We start from the raw sequence: 13,309 nt of genomic DNA, 5'->3' as shown, positions 1-13,309 counted from the left end.
AGGATTTGTAGCTTTTTTTTCCATCATAGATGGGCTTAACAGTAAGAGTACCTCTCTTAGGTTCCCCATCCTACCTCAAATTACAGTGCAGGCAATCTGAACAGTAAAGGGAAAATGAGCAGCTTTGTAATAACAATCTGGAAGCTTCTTGTCAAGCCTGTGATATCAGATCCCAGAGGCGATGTGATACCTACTGCTAGTGGTGAAGGGCTTTTATCCAGCTCTCCTGAAAGCACAGACTGTTGGAAGTACAATGCTTTCCTGCTTTAACATCTCTCTTTGTGTTCCAGGAGAGTGGTCTAACCACTGAGCTGTCAAGTGCTATCCTTCTGTCTCTCTGTGTCGAAATCAGGTATTTATGCAAAGTGGAGCCATGACAGACACTCAGTGCAGGCCACCTTACACCAGGGAGCAGCGCATGGAGGATCCTGGTGCCATTGCCATTTTGTTGGCATCTGCTGCAGCCGGGGCAGTCCTGCTCCTGTTTCTGGGGCTGTGTTGTAGGCAGGACTAGGGTCCTGACCTGGATTTATATCATCCTTTTTCTCTTCTGAGGTGGAAATTTAGCGCGAGAGATCTCTATGAGACCTGCTAATGAAGCTCCCTCTGAAATCAACATCAGGATCAAACAGAATATTTTCAAGGAAGCCAGGTGTCACTAGAATGCCCCAAAAAGCGCTGTGGTATCCATGTAGTGTATGCTTGTTCCCTGATTATTTATTTATTTATTTATTTATGTATTTATGTATTTCAGAAGCAGAATGAGCTAGGAAATGTGCTCGTGGCATTGCACATCCAGCTCTGAGCTTTGGCCCTAATGGAAGTGCTTGTGACAACTGTGGCGAGGAAGGACCTCCCTGCCTCAGGGGCGGGGTGAACGGATTTGTTTCAGTAACTTTAACTTTAGTAACGTTAATTTGTTTTAGTAACTTTATTAGCACGCCACCTGCGTTGGAGCCTGACAGAGGTGTAAGTCTTCCACGGGAGAAATAATACGAGGGGAGGGCGGGAGGGAGGGAGGTGCCGTGAGAGGCCCTGCCCGCCGGCCCCTCCCCGCCACATCGCTGCGCCTCCCTCCCGCCGCGGGGGCGGGGCGCGGCCGCCATCGTGCGCTCGGCGCTCGGCCGCTGCCTCCTGGCAGCGCCGCGGCGCATGCGCGCGGGGCTCCCTCCTCTCGCCGCGCTGCGTGGCGGCGCCGCCAGCTCCGGGCCCGCCGCCGCCGCTCGGGGGCCGGGGCCGGGGCCGGGGCCGGGGCCGGGGCCGGGGCCGGGGCCGGGTGAGGCGAAGCGAAGCGAAGCGAGGCCGTGCGAGGCGAGGCGAGGCGAGGCGCGGGGATGGCGGCGGCGGCGGGCGGCGGCGGTGGCGGCTCCTGCGGGCCGGGCGGAGCGGCCTGCGGGGTCGGGGGGGTGGGCGGCGGGGCCCCGGTGCCGTCGCCGTCGCCTTCGTCGGGCGGGGGGGTGTCCATGTTCCGCTGGCTGGAGGTGCTGGAGAAGGAGTTCGACAAGGCCTTCGTGGACGTGGACCTGCTGCTGGGCGAGATCGACCCCGACCAGGCCGACATCACCTACGAGGGGCGGCAGAAGATGACCAGCCTCAGCTCCTGCTTCGCCCAGCTCTGCCACAAGGCGCAGACCGTGTCGCAGATCAACCACAAGCTGGAGGTGAGGGGCTGCGGGGCGGCGGGGTGGGGTTAAGCTCCTGCCCCACGGGCTCCTCAGGGCCTCTGGGGTGTTGGAAGGAGCGGTGTGGAGCAGCAGATGCCTCCCAGGGGTCCTGCGTTTGCGTTAGGTCCCTGGGCAGTTCGGTAAGCCGGCGTGAAAGGGGGCAAAGAAATATCTTTAAGATACCTGAAGCGTAGTCAGCAGTTTAAAGGAGGATGTTATGCCTTTTTACAGGTGAACAGAACGAAAAAATGGGTTTGGGATAGACTTGGCAGGTCCTCCTGCCCCCTCGTGCTCCAAGGGAGGTCGGATAGGTCTCTGCTGAACTTGGTCTCCTTAAATAGTGGAGATCTTGTGTTCTGTGAGGAGAGTAATGACCGTCAGTACTGCTGGGAAGTCGTCTTCATGTCTAAACCAGCGTTTTAGTAAGGGTGGGAAGGAAGAAGCATTCGCAGGAGCCAAGCTGGCTGGTGCTGATGTTGCTCAAGAGGCTCCGGGTCCTGTGACTTGTGCAAGAACCGGAGTGCTCTGGAAGGAGATTTTGGGGAATTTTACAGCCTTTTTGTAACTACTGCAACCTGAGGCTTTGTTTTTGTAGGCTTGGTTGCCATTTGTCATGTCCTTGACAGTTGTGGATGTTAGGCGATCTCTTGTCTTTTAACATTTTATAGGACTGTGCTGATAAGTCTTCTCTAAGTTATATTTTCCCTGGGCTAAAAAAAACCGTTTTTTTTTTCAGTATCTCTTGTAGGCTGTGCTTTTTAGAGTTTCATTAGTTTGTTCTAGTATTTTTGAAATACATAGGAGCAAAGAGAAGAACTTCTTAGAAACTATGACAAGCCACAAATGTCAGTTCTTCAAGCCCTTTGTATTTTAGTTTTATAATAAAGAGATCGAAGAGTCTTCAGATAGTGACTTGCTCTTCTGAAGGTCCGCCTTGCGGTAGGAAGTGAAGTAAATGAGCTTTGGTTTTAATCTGATCTCTTCCTGGAGCGAGGACCTTGTTATGCAAACTGTCCATAGAGTTTAGCTGAGAATTGGTTTATTACTTGGTAGAATAAAGATGCCATTAACCAAGCAGCTTTGTTCATTGCAGTCTTTATTTCACCAGAGTACTTATTGTAGTGGTGTTTACAGTGTTCTTTATGTTGCTGTGTTGTCATAGATGCTTTAGTATTCAGCTTGCATGCATACTGTCAAGCTGTACAGTGCGCTTAATTGTACCAGTGTAGTAAAATAAAATCTAGGAGTTGGCAGTGGACAATCAGTGCTTATTGCATACTGCACAGGGAAGGTGGGCATTGTGTACAGACTTGTAAAGCAGATGAGTTTTCAGGTTATTTTAAGAGAATGAGTTGATACTTGGTAAATATTTCTTTGAAACATTGTTTCAAGCTTTCCATTTTGAAAGGAAAAGATGAAACAAAGATCCTGAGAGAGATTTTGGTATCTAATTACAATCATCAGGGGACCTGGCATCGAAACAACAATTGCCTGTGCTTTAATCTTGAATGAGTTGAAGAGCAAAGGAGCACAGTTTAAATATCATGATTATTGTATATGGCTAAGTGTGAGAACTAAATGTTTGATAAAAAAAAAAACGATACTGAGAAGCCTGAACTGGTGACTAAAATCCTTTTACCTTGTGAATTATTTTTGTTCCTGATATTGGTATTAGGCTTCATACCTGTAAAGCAATTTTTATTTCAAATAGGCCTTTAGAAGGTTATAGTGTTGTTAATTTTAGGATCTCATTATTAGAGTCATAAATTTGAAACGGAAACTGCCACTTGTGTTGAGAATGAGTGTTTTCATGTGCACAGACTTCTGGTCAGAAGCCTCATTGTCCAAAATGTTACCTGTTTTGAAAGAAGTCGCTAACATGAACACTGAAGTTTAGGATGTGATCAGTAGCTTTACTTTTAATGGTACAAGTTACTGTATTTCATGATTTTTAAAACTGCAATTATTTCTTAATAGCTGACAGTTGTAATTTTATAGTGCTTGTGCATTTTTATATGAAGCTTTCATCACATTCATGACTGTTGTTAGTCATAGCTTATGTAGGTACAGATACTTGTCAAGCCAATGAGGTAAAACTGTCTGTGGAAACATGCCTTTGTTTGGATGAAAATAATACTTTGATATGTTAGTTAAGAGCTAAGACCTTACTCCTGCAGCTACATTTGCTTGCTCTCACCTTACTGAATGAGTGGTACTGTTTTCTAAAGGAAAACTAAATTAACAAAAATTACCAATATTATTCTATTGATTGTGAATTGTTTATTTAAGCAGAATTATCTGGTCTTGCTATGGTTTTACAGACAAGAAATGAAAAATGTGGTTTCAGAACTCACTTTATCAACTCAATCAGCTAAATATGCATTCTCTGATTGATACAACCACTTTTCAGAGATGCAAGGTAATTGGTTTGGTGGATGGAAGCTCCTGCTTTGGGAGTTTGGTGTAAAAACGTTCTGGAATGACCGGTATGTATACCTACTGCTAGAGAGAGGAGTTTAGGTAAAATACAGTGTGAGGGATGTTTCAGAAGAGGGAAGGAAGAATTCCAGGCAGCCTGTAGTTTCCAGAGAGGGAGTTACACACGGCTGGTTGAGAGGTAAGTTATTTTTGGAAGGAACCTGACGGCATGCAGATGCACAGCAGATGTATGCAGATCAGTTTACTTGGGCTTTATAGTGATGAAAGGTGATAATTGTACTGCTGTGCTAATAACATTTATGGTCCCAAATGAACTAAACTAAAGGGAAGGAGGGTTTGTTTTCTTAGTTTTTCCCTGCTGGTCCCAGAGGGGCAGAGTTGAATTAAGTAACTTACCAAAGAGGAAAACAGTGTTGGGTGATGGAAGCCGCTGTCTTTTTGGAGACCAGCTTGACTAAACAAACGAAGGAGTGTATCTTGCTGAAGGACAGTAAGGGCCTCAGGCTGTTAGAACAAAAGGAGGTGACAGCCATTTTGGAAGAGATTTTTGTTGGGCTTTGTCTCCCAGAGTTATAATCAGCAGATGCAGGCTGGCAGGCAGTGTGAGGTTTAAGGAGATTCTTAATTGAGGGGAAGTTCATGGGAATTGTTTCTCGTGTTTGACCGTTGTTTGAGCTGAAAGAAATACAGTGCTGACTGGCGCTGTTTTAATGTTTCTTTCAGAAAATAAAAGTTCTGTAGATGTAAAAGTAGTAGGTTAAGAGGCCAGTGCAAACTGAGCTTGACGTTGGTACTTTGGCTGCCAATCTGATCCTGTAATTTTAAGTGAACGAGCTAGAATGGAATGTCTGCTAGAGCACACCCTGGGTCTTGGCACTTGGGTGAGCCCATGGACATGCTGGGGTTTGGGAAAACAGTTAAGAATATGTTTTAGGTTATTTGCATGTTTAATGTTATGTCCTTGATGATCTTGGAATCGGGTTTAGGGAACTTCTTCCTTTGAGCCGAATTCTTCTGTAAGTGGCTTGTTACTACATCAGCTAAAGCATATATAGTGCATGTAGGTAATGTAAAGATACTTACAAAATTACAAGTCACCTATGTTTATTTCAATTTTACTTGTGTATTATGTATGGGGTGGTTTTTTCACACAGTGTGCAAGTCCAGCTTTTGGAGCATGCTTTAGAACTGTACCTGCTTGGTTGATTAGGAGGACTTTTTAAACATGGTAGGAGCACATACCTTCTTTTGAGGTCCTTTAATCCTTATCCCCATTTTGTTTTGTAACAAGAAATGCCTCTGTGAAATGCCAAGATGTTTCTTGGTCCCATGACAGATGTGCCTATAAAACTGGGAACATACTTATAATACTTCAGTGAGAAAATTATTTTTTTCAAATGTTCTAAAAATTTCCAGTATTTTACTGAATTGTTATTTTATTTATAACACTCTTACCTTTTGAAAGTTTTTCTCTTTTGGAATCTGTTGTTTCTAGATGGAATGTGGTCTGTTGTGAATGAGACTTGATCCAGCTCATTTTGTATTCTAGAATTCAACTGATTTTCAGATGTTCAGCTAGCGGAAATGCAGTAAAATTTTCAGTTGGTTTATATCATGTCATAGTTTTGATCCTTTTTTTTTTCTCATAATAACTATACCTTTCTAAAGGGATGACCTAAGTTGTATTTTCCTGTATCAGGAGCCCTGGCATTCTAGAGGTTTAACTACCTTACTTTAGTTTTAGTCTGTGTGTAGTAAAGTGCAACTGTATTTTCTTCTTTTCTCATTTATTTGGAGCTGCCAAAGAGTAAGCAATAGGGAGCTAGTGTTTTGGTTCAGAATTTGTAGTTTTATTTACTGAATTATGCTGCATAGCTAGTCTGACTTCCAAAATTATGGCAATCATAAAGCTACCAATATGACTTCTAAAAATGGATTTATGTATTCTTCATAAGCAATTAGAGGCATGGACAGCCTGAAAAAAAGCGTCTTTGTGAGGCAGCCAGGAATTTGGTGCTGGCAGCAAAGTGTACTGGCAGTGATTACATAAAAGCACTGGCCTGTTCTCCTGCAAGTAGGTACAACGATTCAGTCAAATACAAAGCAAAACAGTGGCAAGAAACAGTACCTAAAGCCAAGGCAGTAATAGTACGGTGCTGTACTACCAGCTATTTTAATGATAGCAATGAAAAAGATCAATGATTGGCATATAAATCTTAGGTGATATATCAGCCTACATAAAAATGGAAACAAATTTTAAGATGTTTTACATGCGTTATGGTGTTATCAATTGTTTAACTGTTGGGAGGAAGAGCGTGCAAGTAATTGCAAATCCAGAAGGGTCTTAGCAAAGAAGATAAAAATTAATATCCACGTTGTTTTGCATCCTTCTGATTTGCTGACCAGTGTTTTGAATAATTTGTCAGGATCACAGTGGTATCTGAGGAATGGAGCAATGCGTCTGTAGGTGTCTCTTACGGTTTGCTTTCTGTATGGGATCTATTAAGGATGGATAAAACAATCTATAACTAATTTCTGCATTCACTTTTTCACTGCAGTTTTGCCATCAGTAGCTATAAGTGTACACTCAAGGGAGAATTGAGTTCTTTTTTTTCCATTTGCTTCTGGCTCTAGTCTTTATTTAGGGAATTCATACTTAAAAATTTTGGTGTCAGTATTCTTATTAGCCATATGATAAAGAACTTTTTGTACATTTTTTAGTTAAAGCTTTAAATTTAAGTCACATGCCCTTTTTTTGGGGGGGGGGGCACAAAAATAATGCAATAAGTACTTTCAATTTCATTACAGAATCTGTAAATACAGGCTATTAAAGTAATTTGAAACAGGCTACTCATGGTCATGGAGAAGTGGTAAGTTGGTTTTGTTGCAGGCAGGGTTTTTTAGTCAACAAGGGCTATCACTCCAAAGTGTCTCTGTTATTCAGAAACTCGTATTTTGTGCAGTGCTGTCACTTCGGCTTTGCAAGGAGCACAGTGAGAGCAGTAAGGCTCTGATCTGTTTCATGGTTTCTGTTTCAAACAAGTCCTATAAACGTGGTAGGATTGTGTGAAGCGTTGCAGTGAGTGGTGCTTAGTGCGAAGGAAGAGCCAAACAGCCAAGCCTGAGGCCGGGGCAGAGCAGGCTTGTCTTTCAGGGAGCTGTAGGCTAAACAAATTTCAGCATTGAAGTGACATGGGTGGAATAAAGGAGAAAATAGTTTCTTCCAGCAATTAGAGAAACATAATACTCAAGGAGCTTCAGCCACGTCACATCTAGGGGCTGCTGCCAAAGTCAGGGGTCCCCAGGAAAAGTTATTAGTGTGTTGGCTGCGTGTTTTGTGAGCATCCGCCACAGGCTCTTCTGCTGCTGAACCACCAGCACTTGTGTGTCTGCTGTCTGCGAGTATGTTTAGGCCTCCGGCTGTAGGAGCTACAGATGTCATGTCTTGGCAATTTGATTTCTATCCTGCAGTTGTGTAATGTTATGGGAACGCTTAGGAATAATGGTTTCATTGTTTGTAAAACATCAGTTTTTTTTTTTAACTTACTTTTGGCTTAAAGCAACATTTCTGTCTTAAAAAAAAAAATTACATCTTGATATTTCTATTCCTTTTTTGTGCTTATACTAAGGCAGAAGATGAAGAGCAGTTGCAGTGTTTGCTTTATGGTCCTAGATCCTTCAGCTTTTAAATCAGGTTAATACTCCTGGTCAGGAGTGAATGTTTAAATAGATGAACACAGATGTTGGTAAACTTTCTGGAGTCTAGTATAAATTACATGAGGACATGCTGATGGAAAAAAAAAATAAAAGAATCTCGTATTGATTTGGATTTGATCCCACAGCAAGATTAATCAACAGGGACCTTTATTGTAATCTTTGCTGTTGTAAAAGGTGCACCCTTAGGTGTTTAACAGAATCGATGAAACTAGTGAAATCGCACTTTCTGCTTTTCCAGAAAGCTGGTGCTTTGTTAATTTTTTTTTTGTTTGTTTGTTTGTTTTCCCCTAATGTAAACAGCAAGTACACTCCTAAGTCATTGAGACCTTCTGATTCAGGTACCCCAGGTTCTCTCCTGTGATCTGAGTTTCTATGCCATCATTTACACCATCATTTGTCTATGTATGTTTTTGGTTTGTTGTCTAGACCAGAGGCAGCAGCACGGTCTACCAGCTCAGAAGTGCATGGATGCTGCTTTGCCACCTGGCTTTGAGTTCTTGTCTGTGGGTGGATTAAAGAAATGAGCTAAAGTCTTGCTTTTCCCTCAGCAAGGGCACGGATCAGTTGCTCTTTCTTGCTGTTTTGGGTAAGACTTATGTGTAGTAGGAACTTTGATCATAACACACCTGTACCCCTCTGATGAATTTGTTCTGAACCTCAAAAATGGATTCAGCTCTGATTAGCAGAGGAGGGTGGAATAGAGAGAATTAGCCACATAAATAAAACGGCTGCACAAGGCTGTCTTGTATAGGAAACCAAGACAGAAAAGAGATGTTACCAGTTCTTGTGTTTCTTTATTGCTAGTCTGCTTGGTTTAGACATTTCTTGAAGTCCTAGCTGCTGGAATTTAGTGATGCTATGATGGGAAAAAAAAAATCTTCCTTTAATAAAGTTATTAGGCACTCAGGAATTTAGAAGAAGCTTGGTAATAGACTAGGTACACTCCAAAGGTTAGAAATTAAAAGAAAATGAAAAAAAATGTTGAAATAATATTTGTTACCTTAAAAGCATTTAATGAGTGCTTGGCTTATGACTTTTGGTTACTTGGAGGCTGGTAGTACAATGGAAGTTTTTCTATGTAAGTAGCTTTCCTTGGCCAAAAATCTGTTGTTGTTTTTTTTTTCCCTAATGTTGTGCCTAGTCATTTTTGAAATACTTAAAAGGTTCTTAACACAAACTAGAAATTGAGGTAGTGAAAAGTGTATTATCACAAGCCTCCAAAAGCACTTCTTACACTTCTATATAGAGAGAATTCAGGCCTTTCTCTCATTTTTATTGATTGTGGTAATGCCACTGCCTTGCCGTACTCATACTCAGGCCTATAAGATGGCTTTCCAATTCAGCCAGGCTCTGCTATGAGTTCTCATATGTGGGCAATGGCTAAGGTTTAGATACTTCTCCATAGCTACTAACTCAAATACAACTCTTGTTCATTCTGCAGAAATTATTGGGATGATAGCTCAGAAGATGAAAAAGGTTTTCCTGAACATTGCTAAGAACATTGCTGCTGTTTTTTCTGCCAGCGCCAGCTCTCTGCTTGCCACCTGCCCTAACATTTACATAAAATTTTATAATTGTGTGCTTCCTCTGATGCTTTGTATCTAGGAGCCCCTGATATTGTCACCTTCTAGTTCTTCATTCAAGCACTGATGATTACGAAAAACTTGTGGTTTTAGCGTGCCATCTGCCTGCTTCCTGTTGTGCAGCTCTATACACAAATGTCTCTGTACTTCTTTCATGTTGAATTTATTCATCGTTTCCTTCTTACGTTTACTTTGTAAGTTGTCTGGGGCAAGGCTTATGTTTTTGGTATGTGTAATGCTTAGCATAGGCTCTGAGGATGGCTCTGAGATCTTACAGAAACAAATCGATAAGTTTTGGTTAATTATTCTAACACTTCCTTTTCTGTGAAAAATGTACAAGCAGATGAATGAATTATTTTTTTTTGGTTCTGACCAACATATGAAAAAATCACAGGATATGACCTACATATGGAAAAATTACAGGATATGATATAAAGTAATCAGAAGAGCACTGTGATGGTTTTGTTTCTAAGACGCATAAATTCTCTCCCTCCAGATGAAAACAATTAGTTAAGACTCCATTATAGTAAATGCAGTCAATTCCAGCATGTAAACTGAAATTATTATATCGACAGCTTAACATACATATTTAGCATAAGACCATTTATATCAAACACAATTTTTTGATAACTCATAACTGTTTAAACAAGAAATATGAACTGTTAATTAAAAATAGAAAGTCGTTATGTCTGCACTGTTTTGTTGAGAGGTTCTTTTTTTTTCACTTGTAATAGTATTTTTGAATGCTCTGTGGAACAAGTGAATTTGTTGCTTAATGCCATGATCTATTTTCTTTTATCTCCTATGGGGGGAAAAACAGTAATTTATAAGTTCTTGAGTTATTTCAAGTTAAATTTGGCTGTGATTCTCATAGGTATAAGATCTCTGAAGTACAAACACATGGTAAATAGCAAAATATGCCCCAGAATTAAGTATTTAGTTAGCATTTTTTAACTATTCTTCTGTTATCATCTGTGTGTTTCAGATTGTTTGGAAGATAAATACTCCGTTTTAAAGTTTGATTAATTTGACTAAGATCCGCAATTCACTTGAATTGCATGGTTTGTTTTTTTAAGAGTTTAAAGGGAGATTGATTATAAGACCAACGTGATAGTAATCTGAAGCAATTGCTCTTTCTAAAATAGCATGTGCTTTCTGGTACTTTGGGTAGGAACAGAACGAAAAAAAAATGCTTTTGGATTTACCATCCTTCTCCTCACCTCAGTCTTCAAGGTTTGCTTGTTTTATTCACAGTAGTGAGGAGGAGAAGGTTGGAAAACAAGGAGTAATTCTGGTATAACTGGCTGCGTGAGTGAGTAGGATGGTTGCAGTAGGAAGGGTAAATAGAAAGCCACGACCAGTAATGCTGTGATTAAATTAAATGAGTAATTGCTGTGATTAAATCATACTTCCAAGAGCCACAGCCCAGTCCTACTGTACATTGCTTAGAGTTTGGGCTCACAAGTGAGTTAGCGGAGAAAAACTTAAGCGCTGTCTTGCTTTTGATAAAATCATGTGCAATAATTGCAAATCTGCACGGTAGTATGCTGTAATAAAGAGGATTGTGCCTTGGTGGAAGAGGATAGATGACCTTGTATTTCCTGCCATGAACATGAGTAGTTACTGCAATTTTAGAAACTTTGACTGTAAATTAATTCCTCCTCTATTTGCACTCTCCTTCGGTGTCTCTGGGCCTCAGAAGGGCATCTTCTACCTCTGCACTGCATGTAGTATTGGTGTTATAAAACTAACATCTTTGCTGTTTGTCTGTGGCCTTGATAGACTGTGAGTATTTACTCTACTGGGTTAGTAGCAGATGACTCAAGTGCCTCTTCCAGTTCAGGTGGGAACGATGCACAGCATTTCATTCCTAATAGTGCAAATGTATGTTTTTTTGTTTTTAAGGTACGTAATTTTTGGAAGATCAAATGAAAGACTTTTAAGTTTATGAGCTTTTGAATTAAATTGTATATGATTCCTGCTTCTGTTTTGGGAGCTTCTTGCAATAAGAGTATACTGAAACATTTTAGAACTTCTAAAAATCATTGCCCTGTAATAATTCTTGTGTCTTCAAGTTAATTTGTTGAGCATTACAGTGTCACCATGTCTGTTACTATTAGGGGCATGTGCTTTGTACGATCACTTGTAAGACTGATGACAGATCAGCTTTGCTGTGTATTTTTTTAGTGGAAATAACATGCTTTCTGTATTTGGTTAGATATTCACATTTAGAGCATTTTTATAGTGCTTACTTTGTGGAAATCCTTTGGTTTGAAGTTGTGTAACGTTAACTTCAGAATAAGAGTCATGTTGGTTCCCCTGTGTCAATCTAGAAATAAAACAATAAAACCAGTTATTCTGTTAATAATAAGGATAGAAAATTAGCAGCAGGGTGGCGTTTTTTTAGAATTTACCATGTGTACTCCAGTGATACTCCCTAATTATGGAGTAGGGATTTTATAAAAATTTGTTGTGGCTACACCTCCCAGTGTTATTTCAGGTGTGTAAACTATAACTGTATTTTAATTTGTACCACTGGCTTCACATGCCACATAAAGTAAATGTTTGAAGGAATTGCTGTTTGCTTAGAAGCCGCCTCCCCTATTTCTTCTCCTGGCTGAATCACCAAGTTCGCGTTCAAGGACGAAATGAAGTCGAGCATCCTGCCCTCCCCGCAAGCTCTGCCCCCGACGGTTCCCCAGCAGAAGTTTCTGTTCTCTGTCTGTTGCTCGGTGGCTTCTCCTCAGCTCTCCCAGCCGTGAAGCTGAGGGGTACCCATGGGCGGCCGCCTGTTACCGCTGCCCCCAGCTGGCTTTCGGCAGCCCCGAGGGCAGCCACGGGTGACCTGCCCTGAGCACAGCACGCTTACAGGTATGTGTACAGAGAGATGTGTGGTGTCTCTCCTCCGACAGCCTTGTTGGAGAGAGCATCCAAGAAGTTGCTGATTCAAGGATTGGTACAGCTGCGTCTGCAGCATTAATTCATCCTGGTTTTGCTGACGGAGGTTGAAACACAATCGTTACAGGGGTTGGCAGCACCCGGCTGTGTGGAGCCCTGGCCCCCTGCAGCGAGCGGTGCTCTCGGAGCAAGTAGATGTCCATGGGTCTGGTTTGTGCTCCTCGTTTTGTCTCCTGCCTCTGCCCCCTCTCCGGTTTTACTGGGTGCCTTCCAAAAGGGAACATGGAGCTGCTGATTTTCCGGTGGGCTTTCCATGTGATTCTTTTATAACGTAACTGAGGGAACAGGGAATCGAAAAACAGCGCTGGTAGGAGTCATATGAGGGCCCCTCATCGTGTGTCATACAGGAAATATCTTCGAGTATTAGAAACAGATTTCTCTGATTATGCTAAGTTGATCTGGAGAATTAGGTGAACTGGCCAAGCTGAGAAAGGCAGGATTTCTGTGAAATAATGTGAAGATTTATGATCCTTCATAGAAGTAGAACATAGGATTCGAAACCAGCTTATTATATTTCCTTTTGGGTGTGACTTGTACCTGCATCTGTTCCTGGAATAGGTTTATGACCTTCTATAATGTGTAAATAGATTATTTCAGTGGTGTGCACTGTTACCATTTCTCATTTTGCTTTTTATTAAAACATTAAGATAGGTTTTTAAATTCTAGGTCGTCTACAGAGAGTACTGCATGGTTTCTTTGTTTGTTGTTGATTGTTTGTTTGTTTCTTTATTGCGAGTTTAACAGTCTCTTTGTAATCTCTTTGGAGGATCATCCATGGTGTAAAACCAGTAGCCATCCTTCTCGCTCTTGTAATTTGCACAGAGATGCAGATGTGCTTCTTTTCTAAACTCTGCTCTGTCCCTTCCAGGCCAGGTGAGGCTGGACAAAATTAGACTGTGATTTATCTGCTCCACTACTTTCTGCTTATCCAGACATTCTGAATTAGAA

General features: G+C 41.5%; 1 protein-coding gene across 1 annotated transcript in view; it reads left to right on the top strand.

The window, feature by feature from the left end:
• Positions 1-1,334: 1,334 nt before the first annotated feature.
• The window catches only part of GOPC (golgi associated PDZ and coiled-coil motif containing), a gene marked incomplete at its 5' end in the record, with an annotated part of 28,429 nt that continues 16,454 nt past the window's right edge, over positions 1,335-13,309 (top strand). Inside the window, one exon of the mRNA XM_082756177.1 lies at positions 1,335-1,661. Within this exon, the coding sequence (XP_082612303.1) occupies positions 1,335-1,661 (327 nt within the window). The remainder of the gene's footprint in view (positions 1,662-13,309) is intronic.

This window comes from Aythya marila (assembly GCF_965140915.1).
Source record: "Aythya marila genome assembly, chromosome: 3".
Taxonomy (NCBI): domain Eukaryota; kingdom Metazoa; phylum Chordata; class Aves; order Anseriformes; family Anatidae; genus Aythya; species Aythya marila.
This window is presented reverse-complemented; position numbering and strand designations above follow the sequence as displayed.